The sequence below is a fragment of the Grammomys surdaster genome, unplaced genomic scaffold, assembly GCF_004785775.1.
Source record: "Grammomys surdaster isolate TR1022 unplaced genomic scaffold, NIH_TR_1.0 126121, whole genome shotgun sequence".
NCBI classification, from domain to species: Eukaryota; Metazoa; Chordata; class Mammalia; order Rodentia; family Muridae; genus Grammomys; species Grammomys surdaster.
Window position 1 is genome coordinate 5,508,406 of NW_021620929.1, and position 19,373 is coordinate 5,527,778.

The following is a 19,373-nucleotide window of genomic DNA, read 5'->3' on the forward strand; positions in this document are numbered from 1 at the left end:
GGCTGACCTTGAACTCTCGGTATTTCTTCATTCACCTCTGAAATGCTGTCATTACAGGCATGCATTGCCATGTCTGCTTCATCTATGTTGGAAGTCTCTGATGACCTTCTTCTGGGAACATGCAACCCCGTGACCCATCTTCTGTCATGGATCCTTGATACACTGTGATGTAATGATGTGTTTAATAGATATTTTACCACCATTAACCCATGGACTCTTTGCAGGTCTCTGAGTCTCATTCATTCATGCGGCTAAGGATGGGATATGGAATAAGTGAATTTTGGGTTGTTCTAACATGGGGTATGGCTGCATTAGGGGTGTTGTTTGACATTGGAGTCATCAAGGAGAAGTGATTTGAACAGGGCTGTGTTGAAGACAAAATGAGAGATGGGATTGGGAACATAGCCCAAGAACCCATTATCAAGTGTGTTAGACATGGTCACTCATCCTAGCCTGGATCTGAGGCTGATGTAGATCATTAACTCAACATTAATGGTAGATACCTATCCTCCCAAGGTCCACTGGATCCTTTTGCTGGTTGCATAGCAAGAGAAAAAATAGGCTAGATTTTGAATGAGACACCCAGGACTCTGTCCTAGTCTGTCCTGCTTGCTATTTGTCCCGGAAGAAATTACTTTGCTTCTCTAGATTTTGTAGCTGCTATTGATTATGAAAACCTAAATAAAATAAGCATTTTATTTTCCTTTCATTTGGTTATGTTGAGACAAGAGTGTCATCATGTAGCCTAGTATGGCATGACCTTGAATTTAAGGTCTTCTTGCCTCAACCTCTCAAGTGCTGTGGTTACAGGCATGTACTACCATGATTGTCCCAGATACCCATGGAGGAAATATTCCATGATTCTATGAATGGATGTCCTGTAGTGTGTGTGACTTCAGAATGTCAGAAAGCTGCATGTGGGGGTAGGGCGGTGAGGGACAGATTTATAATGACAGTCCTTAAGAAGGAGGGGAGTAAGAGAATTACCCTATAAAGAGTTGCTGTTTGACGTGAGTACGGAGAAAGAGAGGCTTGGAGCAGAGAGGGCTGGGGAAACCTTGCCATTGTCTTTGGATTCACATTTGGCCACCACCATCCTGGCCTCTCTCCAATCCCCCAGAGCTCTTGGCTGAGAAGATGGAAAACCAAAGAAAAGAGCACAGGCCTTGGGCAGCTGCTCTTGCTGCGCTGCAGAGAACGCCTCGCTATTTAGAGTCCAACTGTTCTAGTTTCCCCTGCTCGCCCCTGGCATTCCAGTGCATAAGCACTTTATGGGAAAAAAAGTGCATTCCAAATCCCTAGCTTGAGGAAAGAGCTGATGCTGATGCTGGTTTTCAGCACGTTCGGAACTCGTGTTTCTGTGGGGCTGAGGATGCAGCAGCCGTTGCATCTGTCCTGCTCTGATAACAGACATAGTGCTCAGATGCCGGAGTGGCCTTCAACCTGAGCAGGGCTCTTGACCTGTGTTCTGGATCCTGACAGGGCTATGTTGTGACCCTGGGACCTTGAGCAAGCTACGATACTTCTCTTTCAAAGTATGGTCATGGCTAATTTGGGCCATGTTGGTGAAGTCTCAGGACATGCCTGAATCGGGGAAGTGTTTAATGCCTCTCAGACCTTGGGCATCATATCCTTCGACATCAGGGCAAAAGGCTTTCTATTTTGGGACTAAGTGGCTTTCCTAAGCACCTGTTCTTCTGGAGGGAATGTTTCTCAGCTTCACTAGTATTTCCATACTGGGCCTGGTTACTCCTGACTGTGGGCAGCTTTCCTAAACACAGGATGGCTAGCAGCAACCTAGCCTTGCCCATGGTCACTTAGGAAATGCTTCCAGACATTACTAGAGATTTCCTGGAGAGCAAAGTCTCCCCTGATAGGAAACTGCTGATCTGGACCTGGACCTTGGAGGAGACAGAACTAATAAAAATGGTGCTAGAGTGTCACACTAGGAATTAGGTAGTGGTCATAGAGAAAAGGCAAAGATTTGCTGTAATCTGGAAGAGCCTCTGGCTGAGACAAAACTACCAGAAGCCAATTCAATGACATAAATGTTGCCCTCTTGACCACTAGTTCAATCTGTGTTTTAATCCTTTAATTCCCTAAAATAAATCTCTAGTGATTTAAATGACTAACACTAAAAAAAAATTATTTAAGGAAAAAAAAGTATGCATGCCAAGGTGGACATGGTGCAGTACCTGCGGAGGCCAGAAGAGGGCGTTGGAGACCCTGCTGTTGGAGTTCGGGTGGTTGTGAGCCTCCCAACTTGGGTGCTGGGCTTTTGCAGGAGCAGCAAGCACTCTTAACCCCTGAGCATCTGTCCAGCCCCTTGATTAGCATTTTACAGATTAGGCGTCTTCATTGCAATTTTATGATGAATATTGGATTTGTCATCTAATCAGGTGAAAAAAAAAAGCTTAATCTCTTAAGAGACACTTAATAACCATTTAAAGTACGGAAGACTTGATTAGGAAAGACTGAAGGTGCTATGCTGGGTAAACGCATGAACTTTAATTTAAATGCCTTAAAAAAATTGATGGTCAAATCCATTTCACTAGGAAAAGTGTTTCAGTGGGGGAAGTTTTATCTTTGAAGTGTTTATTTCCTCTGAGTTCTAATACAAGCTCTGCCCTTGGTTTGTTCCTCTCTGGAAACATCCGTTGTGAGAGTTTTAGAAGGAAGGAGACAATGGCTTTGAAGATTCAAAGTTTTACATCCTGGAAGCTGGCAGAAAGGCCTGTTTTGAGTCTTATTTTCTCCAGTCCCCATGTTTGTTTCTGTAAAATAGAAATACAGTCACCCCTCCCCACTTTGGACTTCTCATTCATGTATTCAACCAAAAATGAATAAGACGCATGCAGAGGAAACACTCTTCTGTACTGAACTGGTACATACTATTCTTCTATGTCATTCTGTAGATAATACAGTATAGCAATTATGTATCTAGCATCGCATGATAACAGGTATTATTGGTGATCTAGAGAGGAATGATTTGAGCACACAGGAAGATATATGCAGGTTAGATGCAAACACTACACTAATTCATGTAAAGGACTTAAGCATCCTCTTATTTTGATATCCACAGAGTGAATTAAACTAGTCCCTAGAAGACAGCAAAAGACAGTTGTAATATGGTAAAAGAGACTCAGAACATATAGGCTGCAAGATAAAACAGCACAATTGGAAAGATCTACATTGGAAAAGCTAGGAGTATGGAATTCATGCTAGGGGAACATTAAATGGGGAGATGGAAGAGGAGGGCAAAGGATATCTGAAACAAGAACTGAAGGATGAGAGGAAATCCATTGCAAACAGATTCTGGCTTGAAGACTTTAGGCCCCAAGCCAGCAAAGACCTTGCTATACACACAGTACAGCTGGTGGGGAATCAGAAGGGTGACCAGTGAGGCTGAGGCAAAGCTTCTAGGAAGGGTAGGGGAAGGATAGTCAGAAGGCAAACAGGAGACACAGAGGAGGCCCTCTATGCAGGACAAAGCAAACATTTGCTTTGATTCTAATTGTGTGAGAAACCTCTGGGGGCACGGTGGATCTGATTTACAATAAAAGTGTCCCCTACTAACTGGGTCAGAGGATCAAGAATCATGAGATGGGGCTAGAAGTGCAGAGACTCAGCTGCTCAGTGTCCACACTTATCCTGGTACATAGGAGGCCCAAGCCCAGTGCTGGCACGCTTAGTGATTCTATGAGTTAAACATCAGGAAATCTCAATCTGCTGTTTCCCATCAGTGGGTTATCTAGTATAACATTCCCATGCTTTCAGAGATTGTACTTCAGGGACATACGTGGAAAGATATCAGACATCTGTTGCTGTGTGTTCCCCTACCATCTCATCTGGGCTTGCTCTGTTTTCTCCTAAAGAAGAGAGACCCAGTGCTCTGCCAGCTGTTGGAGACCTGCAGGCCAAGTTCTCTTCCCAAGCATTAGAAGGATGGCTCTCCCATCTGGGAGGAAACTGGGACCTTGCATTATGGCTCTAGATACAATTAGCAGAAGGCCTTTGGAATTTGAGGAAAATCTTCATTCAACCCAATTAATAGGACCAAGTTACACTTTGAAACCATCTCCCACCTGACCGATTCATTAACATATGTGCACACATTAATCAAGGCATTTTGCCATGGGTTCACCAAACATCGTCTCTCACAGGATGAAGAAACTGAACTCTTTAGATTTAATAACCATGTCTTCCAGAGTCTCTCAAGTCCCTAGCTTGGCTCTGCTAAAGGCACAGGCAAGGTGAGGTATTAATTAACAAGTAAGATAAATGTCCAAATCATATTCTTGAATCAAATCAAACCCATTTGGATGGTGAAGGGATGGGAAGGAGGTGAAGGAGCTGTGGGCACGGGGAAGATTTCATCTGTTTCAAGTGCTCTGGACACAGTCCAGTGTTATGTCTCCTCATTTAGACCTGGCTAGAGTGCCTTGGATGGCGTGCCCAGAGCTCAGGCCAGCATCCACATCTTTTAACCCAAGGCGGCCTCCTCTGAGCAAAACAAGGAGTCAACGCTTGCCAGTGGAGGCAGAATAGGAAACACCATCCTGAAGGAAGACTGAAGTGGTGTTTAATTTATAACGAGAAATGAAGACATTGATGGTAGACTGAAGAGGCCTTCCTTGGCTCATTCTGCTCTGTGGCTTTGAAGATACCCCCTGGAGACAGGATGAAAACTTGGCTAAACTTTGAGATGTAATTTCTCTCATCCTGTTAATGTCACGTTCCATGGAAATCTTTTTACTTTGCTCCTACCAACGTATTCTTCCTTTGTCAACTGCTCACGCACTGATAATCAAAATAGTATCAACCTTTGTGTATTCTATCTCTTCAGCTGGACAGAGAACTCTTTGGAACATATGCCATGATTGTTCCAACATTTTCCAAAGAGTCAACTTCTGTTGTTGAATACTTGGTAGACTCTCAAAATGTTTGTTAAACCAGAAATGAATAACTTAATAAAGGCTGGACAGCTGGAGAGATGGATGAGTGGAGGGGTAAGTGGATGGATGAATTCTAAGGCATATGTGTGGAAGGATGGATGGATGGATGGATGGACAGATGGAATCACTCTTTTGTGACATAGAGTTAAAGAGTTTTTAAACTCTGAAACAAACATCACTCACCTTCCCAACTAGCAATGGAGAATATTTTTAAAACATAGTTGATCAAAGTGGTGGGTGTGGAGTATTTGGAGCCCAAGAAAGGGACAGAGAGGAAGATGGGTAAAGAGTATGCTACATACATATGGGAAATGTAAAAATGAATCTGCTATTTTGTAAAAACAAGATGAGATGAAAAGCTTACCACGTTCCAGCTACTTAATAAATAAACCTGAAATCATTTGTATCCTTTTCTTCTAATTATTTGTTTCTTCCTTACATACTGTTCCTTTCTCCTCATGTAACTCTTCACATGTTCTGGGAATTGAAGTGGGTAGTGATATGGGGCATAGGTACTATGACATAGGGCTCTGCTAGCCACTCTAGGAGAAAGCGTCATTTAAAAATGTTTTCCTCAAAGGTGGTTTGTGTAACACTCTCTGGGGTGCTTGGTAAGCATATAGACTAGCATCGAAACCTGACTTAAATGAGACTCAAAAGGTGGAGACCAAGAAATTTGACTTTCAAGGTCTCCATGGGGCTCTACAGCACTAAAGTTAAATGAGACAGGTTAGACTTGTCACAGCTTTATGCAATGGAAAGTCATTGGTTGGACTCTGTTTGGACAATTGTTTCCATTCTTGACAGTCACATTAATGGTAACACAATTAAGGCTACCAGCCAACCTATGCATTCTACAAGCCATGCATCTATAAAATTCAGGACATGCATTTGCTCACTTGAACTTCACACTAGCTCATGGAGTTGACATAACCATGCCCATTTTTATAGACAAGAAAACTGAGACTTTAGGAAGTAACATTCTGAGCTGAGATTCACAAGGCTAACTCTGAAAACCGAAGGCTGCAGCACTATCAGGCCTCAGTGTCACAGACACAGACACCACAGAAGGGAAGAAAGAAGAGCAGGATGCCATCCTATGCTGTGCTGAGAAAGAACAAAGGAGAGACGGCAGTCCTGTGCAGCCATGAGGGCAGTGATGCGAGGTAACAGGATGAGTTTAGCTTAGGAAGAGCATCCTTCTGCCCTTCCAGCTGTGGGCTGATGAGGTCATGGCCCTGCCTGGTCAGGACCCCACTGTCATCCTGTACACCAACTTGATAGGGAACCTGATCTATCTTGCGAGAGCTTCAGGCAGATTCCCTTGCGGGCTGGAAATGATGGACTTTGGGCATTTAGCACATTGAAGCTTGATGTCCTGCTTCTAAGTCCTGGGTGGCAAAGGGGCCTCCAAAGAGTGAGTACAGGCTCTCCAGGCCAGACGGTCTAACGATGCCTCCTCACCTTGCTGTTCCCACTTTGAGAGGAAATCTACACAAGCTCTCTCTCCTACCCCTGGCTGTGATGAACTAGAGCTCGCACCTCTGTCTTGGTGGTGATAATTAAATATTATCCGCCTGTCACTTGGCACACATGTTGTGTGTATTCTCAGACTTTAATGAGCTGGTATTTGTCTCCTGTAAGCAAAAATATTTCTTTGAGTCTCTCCTTTTCCAAATTGGGGTGAGGGGTTCAAGTGAAGTTCTCTTACTTTTAAAAAGACAGTCTCTGGCCAGCTGGTCTGTGAAAGATCTCCTCTCCTCTCCTCTCCTCTCCTCTCCTCTCCTCTCCTCTCCTCTCCTCTCCTCTCCTCTCCTCTCCTCTTCTCCTCTCACCCCTCTTCTTCCTTTTCCTCCCCACCCCTCCCTTCTCCACTCCTTTTGTCCTCCCTGTCCTTCCTTCCTTCTTCCTTCCTTCCTTCCTTCCTTCCTTCCTTCCTTCCTTCCTCCCTTCCTTCCTTCCTCCTTTCTTCCTTCCTCCCTTCCTTCCTTCTCTTTCTTTCTTTCTTTCTTTCTTTCTTTCTTTCTTTCTTTCTTTCTTCCCTTTTATTTGCTGAGACAATGACATACAAAGCTTGTCCCTTCTGAATCGGCCATTGCTTTCTGGTCAGTGTTGTAGAAAGTGATGAGAATCCAGAGTATGGTGGTTGTCATGTATTTTTTTTTTTTAAGATGGCCTTTCCTGACAGGGTTTCTCAGCTAAATATCACAGCTTACTGAAAAAAATATTTGTGTGACAAATTTCCTCAGGTCTTTAAAAGAAGCAATTTTATCTGGTACCTTTCTAGATGCATAGGAAGAGAAATTAAGGCATTATATAAAATGAATGTTTTAAGACTGTGGATCTCAAAGAAAATCTACATCTAAGGAAATTTACCAATCTGGAAATTTACCAGACATTCAAATTCTTGTACCCTGCCAGAGACCCATGAGTTCTGAAACTCAGCGATGGGGTCAGGCCTCAGTCTCCAGGGTTTAATCAAATCCTTTAGGTTCTTTCAGACCTACTAGGGAATAGACAGGAAGCACAAGGGCTTCAATTCAACCCCAGTTAATGAAGTCAGTAAAGAACTTCAAATGTTTCTATCTGTGTTTGTGTTTATAACTATCTTAGTTTAGAATTAAAAGAAAAAGAAAAAAAGAAAAAACATCACTTTAAATTGAGTTTTTTTTTTTCTTCTTCTCAGATGTCTGGAGATGGGGAAGGACTGGCCTTTTCCAGTTCCCTTTGGAAGAATGCTCTATTATCTTCTCCGTTCAGGAGATTTATGACAAGTGTGTTCTTCACAGCTGCTCCCCGGGCCGGCATTCATGTTCTGCTTGGATGGCTCTCTGACCCAGTGCCAGGTTTCTAAAGCATGCAGCCCTTTCAGAGGATTCCTAGTACTGGACTGAACCAGGTACTCCTGAGGTAGGATATCCAGGGGCAACCACCCCTCAAAAGACATGCAGAGAGAAATACAGTGAGCTTGCTGCCCCTGGGTCTGGGATTGAGGAGAGGAACTTTAATATTTATCAATAAACAACAAAGTGCTTAGCACACCTCCTAGGGAAATAATTAACCACAGAAAGAATACCCTGTGCCGAGGCATCTCCTCCAAAAAAAGAACTCACTTAATTGTGAATTGCTTACGCCAGGTGAGAGAGAAGCAGTGTCTACCTCTCTCACCTGACATAAGCAACTCTGAACTAACTGGGAGTTTCTTTTTATAAACACGGTGCAGAGACTTTCTTCTTGGTGGCTAATTACTTCTTTGGGAGGTTGCTTTAATAGTTCCCATAAGAAGGCCATTATTATCTTTAGCATAATCACAGTCTCATTTGCTTTTGTCCTAGCCTTTCCTGTGTTGGGTCTCTGCCTCTACAAGGGATCCTGAGTTGGGCCTATGAGGCAAACCCTCCAGCTTGGAGATCAGGTGCCTCAGGTTGGGAGCCAGGATCCAGGTGAAGCTGACAAGTAGATGGTACACTTGTTGGGGGACTCTGACCGCCCAGAATCTCTTCTCTTTTTTGCATGCCACACTCCAACAATTTGCTATGTTTTCAGGTGCTGACATCCCAAAACTGGGAAGGGGGTCAGAGAAACGGCTCTTTTTTGGAGGCAGAAGGAACTGATCTGTGAGCAACCATGGCACTCAGTGAAATCACCGGGGAGGCAGAAGCAAAAAGCCATTGGATTTTGACTCTCAAAAGAAAAAATGCCCCATGCTGTTACGCCTCACCTTGCTAAAAAATGAAATGGAGTGTCTTCTACTCTCTTCTATTCTGGCTTTGTTTTAAGAGAGCGAAATGAATGAAGGACAGTGCCACAGCATCTCTGACTTACGAAATTCTATGACCACAAAGTTGTATCAGTGTAAATACGCCTGCTTGTTCTCAAATTATCTATATACACAAAGGCTATCGTTATGGAATTTGCGAGATGGCCACTAAAGGATGAAGAAAATGGAAAAATAGAATGTCTAATATTCTCATTTGTTTCTCACCAGGTTGCATCTTTGAATACCTGAGGCTGACTCCAGGGGCCATGAAGCAGAGGTGACTTTGATGCTGGATGGTGAAACATCATACTCTATGACAGTCTCAGTGGGGGCATACTTGTAGATCTTTTAACCCCTGAGACAACTTTAACTTGATGTGAACTCTGACCTGTGAGTCATTTTGGTGAGGGTAGGCTATGAGTCTACACTGATATTATCAACAGTATGAAGTATCTGAACTTAAGAGAGCACATGATCCACACACAACTTCTCTTGGGAGTCCTATCATTACACAGAAACATGCTCCAGGACAATCAGCACAGATGTTCAAAACAGTGGTGGTTCTTCAGCCATGCTGCCTGCACATGTGCGATCTCAGACACTAAGTAGGGTTTGAACCCTGTCAGTGCTTGGATGGCAGAAGAGAGGTTTGCACACCTATCCTGACAAGTGTCCAGAGGGAATGTTTGAGGCCTGATAGCTGTGTTATTCCTCACTGTGTTATGGCCATTTAGCTCTGTGGTTAGGGTTAAATACAAGGTACAGTTGTACAGAAAATATGAACAAGAGCAGACAAGATGGCTCAGTGGGACTTGCCTCCAAGGAAGACGGCCTGAATTTGATCTTGGGATTCATAAGATGGAAAGAGAAAACTGACTCCTGCAAGTTGTCTACTGAGCTCCACATTTATGCAGAGGCACAAAGGTTCTCCTTCTCTTACACACACACACATACACACACACACACATGCACACGCACAATGAAATGACATATTAAAAAACTAAAAATATAGACAAGTGAACACTCCCATCTTTCAATACAGAGGAAGGTATGGGTTATAGGATTTAGAGCTTCATCATACAAGGTAAGTCTGTTTTTGAGGTTTGCTAATCTGTAAGCATCGTGTTGATAGCTAAAAGTACTGTACTGTGTTCTTAAAACTTGCTAAGAGGGCAGATGGCAACCACACCTATAAGAAATAAGAATACATATGGTGGAAGGAACTCTGAGTGGTGATGGCTAGGCTCATGGTTTTGGTCATAGTGATGCTTTTGTGAATGTGTATATGTATACTCAAACTCATCAACATGTGCATATCAAGTATGTAAGCCTTTTATATATCAATTATGCATAAATAAAGTAGTTTAAAAAAACCAGTGAATACATTGAAATTTGAAATTTATGTACCCTTCCATATGATGAAATCTTTAGATTACTTTTCAGGCATCAGAAAAATGTTAAAAACTTTTTCATTTCCTTCACGAATTAGATTTGACTCACAGGCTGTAGCTAGGTGACCACAGATTAGATCACATACTTTGGTTCCAGAGCTGGGTTTGGGTCCTGGCTTCATACTACATTGTCTCTAGAAGTGATGGAACTGCTTGGTTGCCTTGCCTGCAAAGTGACGTCTCAGAGGGCCATAAGGATGAAGGAACATATGGCTCATGACATACCAGTGCTGGGTGAGTCACCACCATTGCCGTTGACCATGACTGGCCACCCTGAAAGGTCTGACAGGACCATTCATCCTGAAGGTAATAGCCAGAACCTCTCTGCAATGATGGGTGCTTGAGAATCCAAAGCCAATACCAAACCTCAGTGTCTATTCAGCTTGTGTCTGTAAGTGTCTTCCTGGCCTATAGGTGTTCTTTACCATATTCACTTCAAAGGAAGCATTACAACACTGGACAATAGCGTGGAGGAGATCTTTCAGGAGAGAGTGACTCATGACGCAAGCACATACAACACTGTTCTTAAGGGGATGGGAATTAGAAGACGCTTGCTCACCTCCCTCATTATCCTTGTTATCAGCGCAGGAGGTTTCCATGGCAACGTTGCATCCAGGCCCTCTCCAGCCGGTCTGGCAGACACACTGCCAGCTGTTCTGACCCAGTGTGCATCTCCCGTTACCGTTGCACAAATCAGGGCAGCCATCTGGTTGGAGAAATGGAGAGAATGAGAAGGAGGGACGTGAGGCCGCGCTGGGGAAGCAGGGGAGCCATGCAGAAGGGCAGCAAGCCTGCAGAGCAGCCACTGGGCCAGCCTCACAGTGGGGCCCGTACCTGCTGTCCAAAGAGTTGGGGGGGGGGAAGCAGGCCACACATGCAGGTGCAAGACGGAGTTGGGGCACAGATGCAGGGGGGTTCCCAGTGATAACTGACCTGGGTGCAGGGGTCAGAGCAATCTTGTCAAAGTGGGGAGGGAGTTCAGTGCACATCCCAGACAACTGCACCTGTGCTGACCTGACAAATGGACTAGCTAGGCTGTGATTTCCAGCCAGTGGCTCATGATGTGTGATATCTTGAGGCTGCCCACCTTAGCTACCCTCCCTTCCTCCCTTTCCTCCCTTCTTTTCCTTTTTCCCTCCATCCCTTCATTTCTCTTCTCTCCCTCCTTCATTTTCTACCTTCCTTCCTCTTTCCTTCTCTCTCTCTCTCTTTCTTTCTTTCTTTCTTTCTTTCTTTCTTTCTTTCTTTCTTTCTTTCTTTCTTTCTTTCTCTTTCTGTGCCTTCTGACTATAAGAGGGGAAAAAAATTCCCTACCAGCCCAGAATCAAAATGCCTTCCATCTTGTAGAATTTTAAAGCTAGATTTACATATGATTTTTTAAGAGCTCCTTGTGACCAAGAAAGAGCTGGACAGCTCTGCTGGGCTATTTTCTCATCCTTGTAATAGCTTTAAGGGACACTCCAAAATGTTGGCTGCTTATCACCACCTATTTATGGTAGTTTTAAAACTAGAGCAGGATTTTAAAGGCCAGGGAAGGAGTAGGTGCTGGGTGCCATGAATTGGGGACATGGACAGAGGCTATATCCGTGTCTACAGGGGAAGGGCAGGGAAGTCTGGGCAGTTCTTGTTTTTATGGTTTTCTTTTCTTCCTTTCCTTCCACTCCTTACTCTGTTGTAAAGTAAGCAGCCTATTTAATTTCTTGAATACTCCAGTGTCTACAGCATCTACAGCAACTGTAGCATAGACTCCCACACCCTGAGCTTGGACAAAGGGAGCTGAGTGAACAGAAGAGAGAAATTTTGACAGCTGAGCCATCCTGGCCCTTTGTGAAACAGGGAAGCAGGTGATCTGGGGTATGTGCCCACACTCATAAGACCTACTTGCTGGGAAGAATATCTATTTAATTTCCATTCCATTTTTCTTTCTTGGAGCAGTTTTATTGAGGCATAATCTACATACGGTAAAATTTACCTGTTGTGAACGTACACCGCAATGACATTTGGGAAAATTATAGAGTTGTGCAGTTGGAGGTGTATTTCCTTGCTTCATTTAAATATACTCCAATGACCATTAATTTAATGGTCCCTGTAAGTAACTATCTGTGCATCCCGAAAATTCTCGCTCCTTCTGTGGCCACTTCCGTTTCCAAATCTGTTTTTAAACTACACCAGTGCAGGCCTGACTGGGATCAGAGAGCTTCCTAAGGACAGTGTTAACTGATCTGGAACCTTCCTGTGAATCGAAGTGTGCATCTCTCCCTGGCATTCTGAAGGCCTTCACCGGCATCCTGCCTCTCTTGCCTCAAACACCCCTCATGTGGGTGTGGAGAAACCTAATTTGCGCATGTGTCTGTGGTGTGAGTTTAAAGGACCCCTCCTAAGGAGAAAGGTCAGCGGCTCCACAATTGAGTTTGACTGCTTTAGGAAATGTCTCTGCTTGCTCCCTCCCATCCTGTGCAGATTAGGATGAGAATGAAGAGTATGCCAACAGGGAAGTTCTCTGGGGGTAGTCTCTGGGAGGCAGCTGTGCTGAGGTGGAAACAAGGAGCCTGGAGCAGGGCAGCTGGCTTGGTGCTAATTCTAGCAGTACACACACACACACACACACACACACACACACACACACACACCCTGTTCTCCATGCCTCTCCTTACAAAGTCCAGCTCAGGATTCGGCACCTTTCCTTACCAATGAGGTGTCTGTGGCCCTGTCTGGAGAACCACTGATGTCTCTCCTGCTCACATCCTGAGACAGTGCTCCAAGGGAAGCCTTCCTCACTTCCAGAGATGTGCCACAAACACGTCTGTGGAAGCAAAATGGAACTCAGGAGGAAAAGCCTGAGAGACATTGGATGAGTTCTTAGGGAAAAAAAGAGATCTCGGTAGGTCAATCTGCAGTCACCTTCTGCCTCTCAGTTACCACCAGCAGAGTGTGGGGGAAGAGATCACAGAGAATGCCCTAAATGACAGGCCTCTGAACGTTTACTCAGCACGGTTTCTGGTATGCATGCTTTGCTATTTAGCTACTTTGAGGCCTCCTGTCTCACTGAAATCATGCCCAGAGTCTCAACGGAAGGCTCATTGTGTAGGAAACCCACGTCCACCACATAAAATTTAAATTTGCCAAGAGCCCCAGCATGTCAGTCAGAGATATGTGCTCAAAATATGTATGCTCTTCTATGGAATGAGGCTCCCCCCCCCACTTTTTCATTCTGACCAACTGAAGTGAGGTAAACAGGGCAGAGTAGCGAGTTTTTGCCACATCCTACGAGGAAGATGAAAACACGAACAGCAGGAGCTCGCAAATCTCTGAGAAGTTTCGGGGCAGCTGGGAATTAATGGACAGGACTTTGCTTTTAGCTTGAAGAGGAAGAAAGCAGCCTTGGTAGGTGCGTGGCGTTGCTAGGCAACCCCAAGCTAGCCCTAGCGCAAGTTCATTCTGCTGGTGGCCTTCTGAGGAGGTGACTCTTTGTGTTTGCAAAGTGCAAAGCCAGCTGCTGCTTAAGGAAAAACAAAACCTAGGAAGTAATTAGTCTGGAGGGTAAATGGGCATCAGGTGGCAGCTCTTCTCTGGAGAGGATGCTATAACTGAGGTTAGAATTGGCTTATGGGCTCATACTTGGGCATTCAAGAAATCGCAGTCTTCTGAGTTTCAGGCTGGCTCTTGGATTTCCTTGAGTGCCTACCTCTAAATGACTGGTTTAGGCTCCTGGATGCTTATTTCTTCAGCTAGAAAGAGCTGATGGCTGCCTGGGGCCTTCAGGTTCCATCATGACCCTGGACCAGTGGTTCTTAACAAAAGATTTATAAAAGATTTCCCTTCCTTTCTCTGGGGAGATGTCTGGCAATGTCTGGAGATACTACTGATTGTCATCTTTAGGGGTATTGACACTTGACACCTCATAGGTAGAGGCTAGGGATGCTGTTCCACATCCTAAAGGTACAGGATGCTAACCCCACTCTCCAAGAGCTGCACAGGTTCAAACGTCAATAGTACTGAGACTGAAAACCCTGGCTTCATTAGATCTCAGATGGGGTTGTAGGTTATAAGTTCACAGGGCCTGGCCTGGTTTCAGAATAACAATGAGGGTGTTGAATGAATAGGATTCATTTCCATTTGTCCATCTACATCTCCTCCAACATCTGTGAGAAGGTTGAGGGATATATCCTTCTCAGGAAAAGCTTGCAAAGACATCAGCAACATGGCTGGTTTTGTCATCTCATGTCCTATCTCCAGCTCATCTAGATGCATGCAGTTATCGCTACACAAACCAAAGCCATACCGCTATACGATGCCTGAGTTTTAACTCCAGTCCTTCCAGCTCCAGCCCTGGACCCCTGTTCTCACGTCAGCATCCCTGTCTGTTCGCTCATGGGCAACTCCTAGTCAGAAGAATCCAACCTCTTTCTTTTTGTTCTCTCTAAACTGTTCCCTTGATCCATGAATGACACCCGAACCCATCCATTCCTGAGATGGAAGCTTTGGACTCAACCTTCCCTCCCACAGCTTCTCGAATCTCTTGTAGCTAGCTCTAATCACCATGGCTGAGTTTACATCCTAACTGAGCCAAGACAAAATGCGACAGTTGGATAGAGCCTGGATGTATCTCAAGAGTCCATCTTTGGAAGTTATATCCTGTGGCCTCTGTCACTAACTACAATTTGAATGGTGTCCCTAGAACTTCTCAGTGCTCGATTAAACAGCTGTGCTGGACATTCCTATTGGGTTGTTCACCTGTCATGTGAGGGACCATGTCTAACTTATTTACCAGGGGATTGTAGTACTCAATGGATAGTTGGTGTGTGTGTGTGTGTGAATGAATGAATGAATGAATGATGTCAAGCATGGCCAGGAATGAATGAAGGAAATCAGCATGGCTGGTAGAAGAAATCCAGTAGTTTCCAGGACCTCTTTCGTATAAATATCAATCACTGGGGGGAAAAATAAGAAGCAGAGAAAGGTCTTGTTGACAGAGCTACCAGCTAGGTAGGCTTTTTGACTTAAACAAAAGTTAGGCACGAGCAAAATAATGTCTAGGGCCCAGAAAAGAAAGGGGAGAGTAAATGGGCTTGAAGACAGCTCTAATTATAAAAACAATTGTCTAAAACAGCATTAAGACTTGTTCAGCACTGTGTGGAAATTTACAGGTAGACGTAAGTGGCTAATACTGTTTGGGAAGTTAAGGAAGGATGAATGGGCTTTTAGCGTTCTCCAGTAAGCAGAGCGGAGAAGATGTACCACAATGCAGGAAAGGTAAGAGAGAATACAGACCAACTACACATAAACACGAATTACAAAATAAGCCTCAGAAATAGCACCTGCCTGCTCAGTTCAAGAGACCAGTAGAGGACCATTACAACCTGCTATAAACCCCAAGAAAAGTGTCTTTTTTCCTCAACTGAGGGGAAACCATAACTTTGTTTAGAGGCAGAAAGGTCTGGAATTGTAATCAAATCTGCCTCTTTCTATGCATATGATCTTAGACCTCTTTGCGCCCAGCCTGCTTGTAAAACTCTGCCTTTTTACCCCCTCAATTAATGTTATGTACTGTTTCTCTCTACAGAATAACATCTTCAAGGGCAATATTCTATCCCTCTTGTCCCCTGATATAGCTTCAAGACCTAGAAGGAGAGTTGGCACATGCCAGGCAATAAATGTCTGTTAATGGAATAACTTACTTTAGACGATGACAATACTTACTCTGGATAGACCCCAGTTATGTGAAACAAAATAAACAAGAGGAAGGTTTTAGCAGGGTTGGGGGCATCACTAGTGCCCAAAGGGTAGAATGCATATTGTTGAGTGTTGATACAGTTGTTGCTGCTGGTACTCTAATTACTGGGAGGCTCTTTAAGAACAGCCCCAGAACACAAGCCACTTCTCCTCACTTATCAGGAAACCCAGAGAGCTTATACGAATCCAAGGTTGTTTTTTTTTTTTTTTAACTAGAATTTTCTCTAGTGTTCTCAGTGTGTGTTTTTGTTACATACTTGGATGTTCTCATTCCTATGACCACCAGTCCTGAAACTCAGTGACGACACATGAGGCTGGGTGAAGAAGAAAAATCCACAGAAATGACAGGCTCAAGGGCTCAAGTGTAATACATGTACCTTTTCTCTTGAGAAGAGGTTCACTTTTAAGTTACCAAATTTTCAGTGTGTGTGTGTGTGTACCTGTGTATGTGTGTGCACCTGTGTGTGTATGTGTACCTATGTGTGTGTACCTGTGTGTATGTGTGTATACCTGTGTGTATGTGTGTGTGTGTGTGTGTACCTGTGTGTGTGTGTGTGTGTGTGTGTACCTGTGTGGAGGCCAAGGTTGACATGGACTGTCTTCTTCCCCAGTTATTCTTCATGCTGTGCTTAGAGACAGGGTCTCTCATTGAACCTGGAACTCACTTCTCTGAATAGTCTGGCTGGCCAGCAAGGCCCAGAGATCCTCTTGTCTGCATCTCCTCTCTCCATTGCCAGGGTTATAGATGTTCAGCGTGTTGCCTGGCTTATTCACATGAGTGCACTGGATCAGAACTCAAGTCCAACTTTCTTCTCAGCAAGCGCTTTACTGACTGAGCCATTAACCAGCCCCAAGAACTGTGCTTTTAATGCTAACTAAACTAGGGACAACACCCCTTTGTCCCTGCAAACTGTTGAAATGTTACTGTTTTCTTGGCACTGCACATCACTGGATTTAAGCAGCGCACATAGGGGAGATGCTTAGTAAGAATCTGCCATTCTATTCTGGACCTCTTTCTAGTTGAGGATAGTGAGGAGCTGGGATTCTGGTTAGTGGTTCAGTCACTTATACTAAAGAGCAGTGGTAACACTTGAGTGCCCTGGGTTATAGTCTGGGGGAACACTGCAACTGCTTTTAGAAGACTGCTTGACAAAGAAACTTCCTAGTCCCTGGTAAACAGCGAGGTTCTCCTTGTTCACCCACATGTCAGGTGGGAGCTGTGTGGGGATCCCATTTCTAGGTACACAGTGGAACGAACATGAACCTGCAATTGAACAGCTGTCCCCGCTGTGCCAGCACACATGGAAAACTGAGAGGCAGATGTTTCTCTCTGTTTCTGCAGCATCTGTACATCTTTGAGGGTCTGCAGAGGTGGGATCAGGTACAGTGCCACGTGAGGCACAGGGAGAGCTAGCATCCTTGACACGGTCTACTGCGGAGGAGGAAGTAGCTTTTGCTCGGAAGGCAGAAATTGTTCCCCTCCACGCCAGCGGCCACAGAAACAGCCGATCAGCCGAGAGATGATAGGAATTTGGATTCAGCTGTCTGCTGCACGTGTCTGGATGCACCTGGATTCTCACCATCAGCAGCATTTCTGTCTGTGTGGGAAAAGGCGTGCGGCAAGCTCAGCTGTGGCCGAGGAAAAAGTGATGAACTTGAAAAAAGTAAAGAGGATCCTTTCCCATTTGGGGAAAAAAAAGGCAAAAGGAGGCACATCTAACTGTGCTGGAGTCTCAGGTTCTTAATACATTACAATTCTCTTCAAGTAGAAAGTTACTGAGGAGGAAACTAAGGAGGTAGGCAATAGTGGGAGTGGGGGATGCTTTTTTTGAGCAGGATCCCTGGTCAGTTATTGAGTGAATTCCGGAGAGTCAGTATCCTCTAGCTGCCTGGGGTTCTATACAAGCCTGTGATTCCACTTTATCCATCCAAGGAGGATGCTGGGTGCTGGTTACTGGACTTGGAGCCCACATGTCAATGTTGCCAAAGCACACACTAATTTGTGACAAGACTGCTGACGATCGTACGGGAGCTTCACTACTGAACCAGAAGCTTCTCTCCTGAGCTAGAAGAAGAATAGCTTCTACTGTAGGGTTACAGTCCCCGACACTCACAGGATCAGCCTCAGCAAGAAAAGCTTGTGCTTGGATTTCATTCCTGTGCTGAGTCACCATCTGGGAAGACTGGCTACCCTCTCTTACAACGAGCCCTCCCATGCCTCCAGAGCCTGCCATTCAAGCATCACTTTGGGATTAAGTCCTGAGCCCCAAACAGGACCTCAAAGGCCTCTAGGCCTCTGGAATATGGATCCTTCTTTGGAGCTTCTTCAAAGCCCCTCTCCCTAGACTAAGGCCACCCTATCCACCTTAGCAATGCCATTCATTTTGGCTCAATAGGACCATCCTGCCAGGGGGTGGTTTTCCTGACTTCCTGCTCAGCCCATCCCCCCACCCCCTCCATAGCAACCCCTACCCCTCCATAGCAACCTCCACCCCCTCTATAGCACTATCCCTTCCTTGCTGGCACCTCTCATCTTTCAGCCTTTGTTGAAAGTAGCAGCCTTCAGCCTGGCTGCACATACCTTGGTCATCCTTCCATTTGACTCAGCCAGTAAAAAAACAAAACAACAACAACAACAAAAAAAAAACTCCACCTTCCTGAAGGGAAGAGCCCAGTACCAGTATCTCTGTGTTTCTCTATCGCTTTTTCATTTCTTTCTTACACGCGTATGTATATGTAGAGTGTATGTAGAGATGTGTGTGCATCATGCATGCGCTGATGAATGCAAGGGTGTACTTATATACACGTGAAGGCCAAAGGATGGCGTGAGGTACCCTCATTGGTCACCCCTCACTTTGTATATCGAGGCACATGGTTGCTCACTAAATCTGGCTCACTGATTCTGTTTGTCTAGCTAAGTAGCTCTCTCCAAGGGAAAGATCCTCTGCTTTTGTCTCCCAAGCCCTGAGATTGCAGGCGGGCCATTTATGTGGCTGCTGTGGATTTGAACTCTTGTCCTCATGTTTGAACCCCAAATGCGGAGCAGCATGAGAATTATCCTCTGCGCCACCTCCCCGGCCCCTATTTTTCTTTCCTCCTTTGGTACTGGAATTGAACCTAGGGCCTTGCTTACATTAAGCAGTCCTCCACCACCAAGCTATACTCCCAGCCCTTTCTTTTTTCTTCTCTATAACTCTCTAGGATATTCCACTACACAATGAAGGCTAAGAACCAGTGGTTTAATGGCCTCCTTCCTGAGCTCTTCAACGCCTCCCGAGTGAGAGACTTTGGCTCTGTTGTTTATGGCTGGATTCCCAGTGCTCACTCCAGTGGTTAGCATAAAGATATTTGTTGGATGAATTCATGGAAAAAAAAAAGAAAGAAAGAAAAAAGAAACCTAGGCTGTACTTCTTTGCTGTTTTATCATGCCCTTGATTCAGCAGCCAGGTAAAAGGAAAAGCCTCCCGCAGGCCA

At 44.7% G+C, this 19,373-nt stretch overlaps 1 protein-coding gene across 5 annotated transcripts in view; it reads right to left on the minus strand.

The window, feature by feature from the left end:
- Tenm2 (teneurin transmembrane protein 2) overlaps positions 1 to 19,373 on the minus strand; it is a 939,787-nt gene that overhangs the window by 89,185 nt on the left and 831,229 nt on the right. For all 5 annotated transcript variants that reach the window (XM_028756460.1, XM_028756459.1, XM_028756458.1 and 2 more), the window contains one exon: positions 10,726 to 10,872. In XM_028756460.1, coding sequence (XP_028612293.1) covers positions 10,726 to 10,872 — 147 coding nt within the window. The remainder of the gene's footprint in view (positions 1 to 10,725; positions 10,873 to 19,373) is intronic.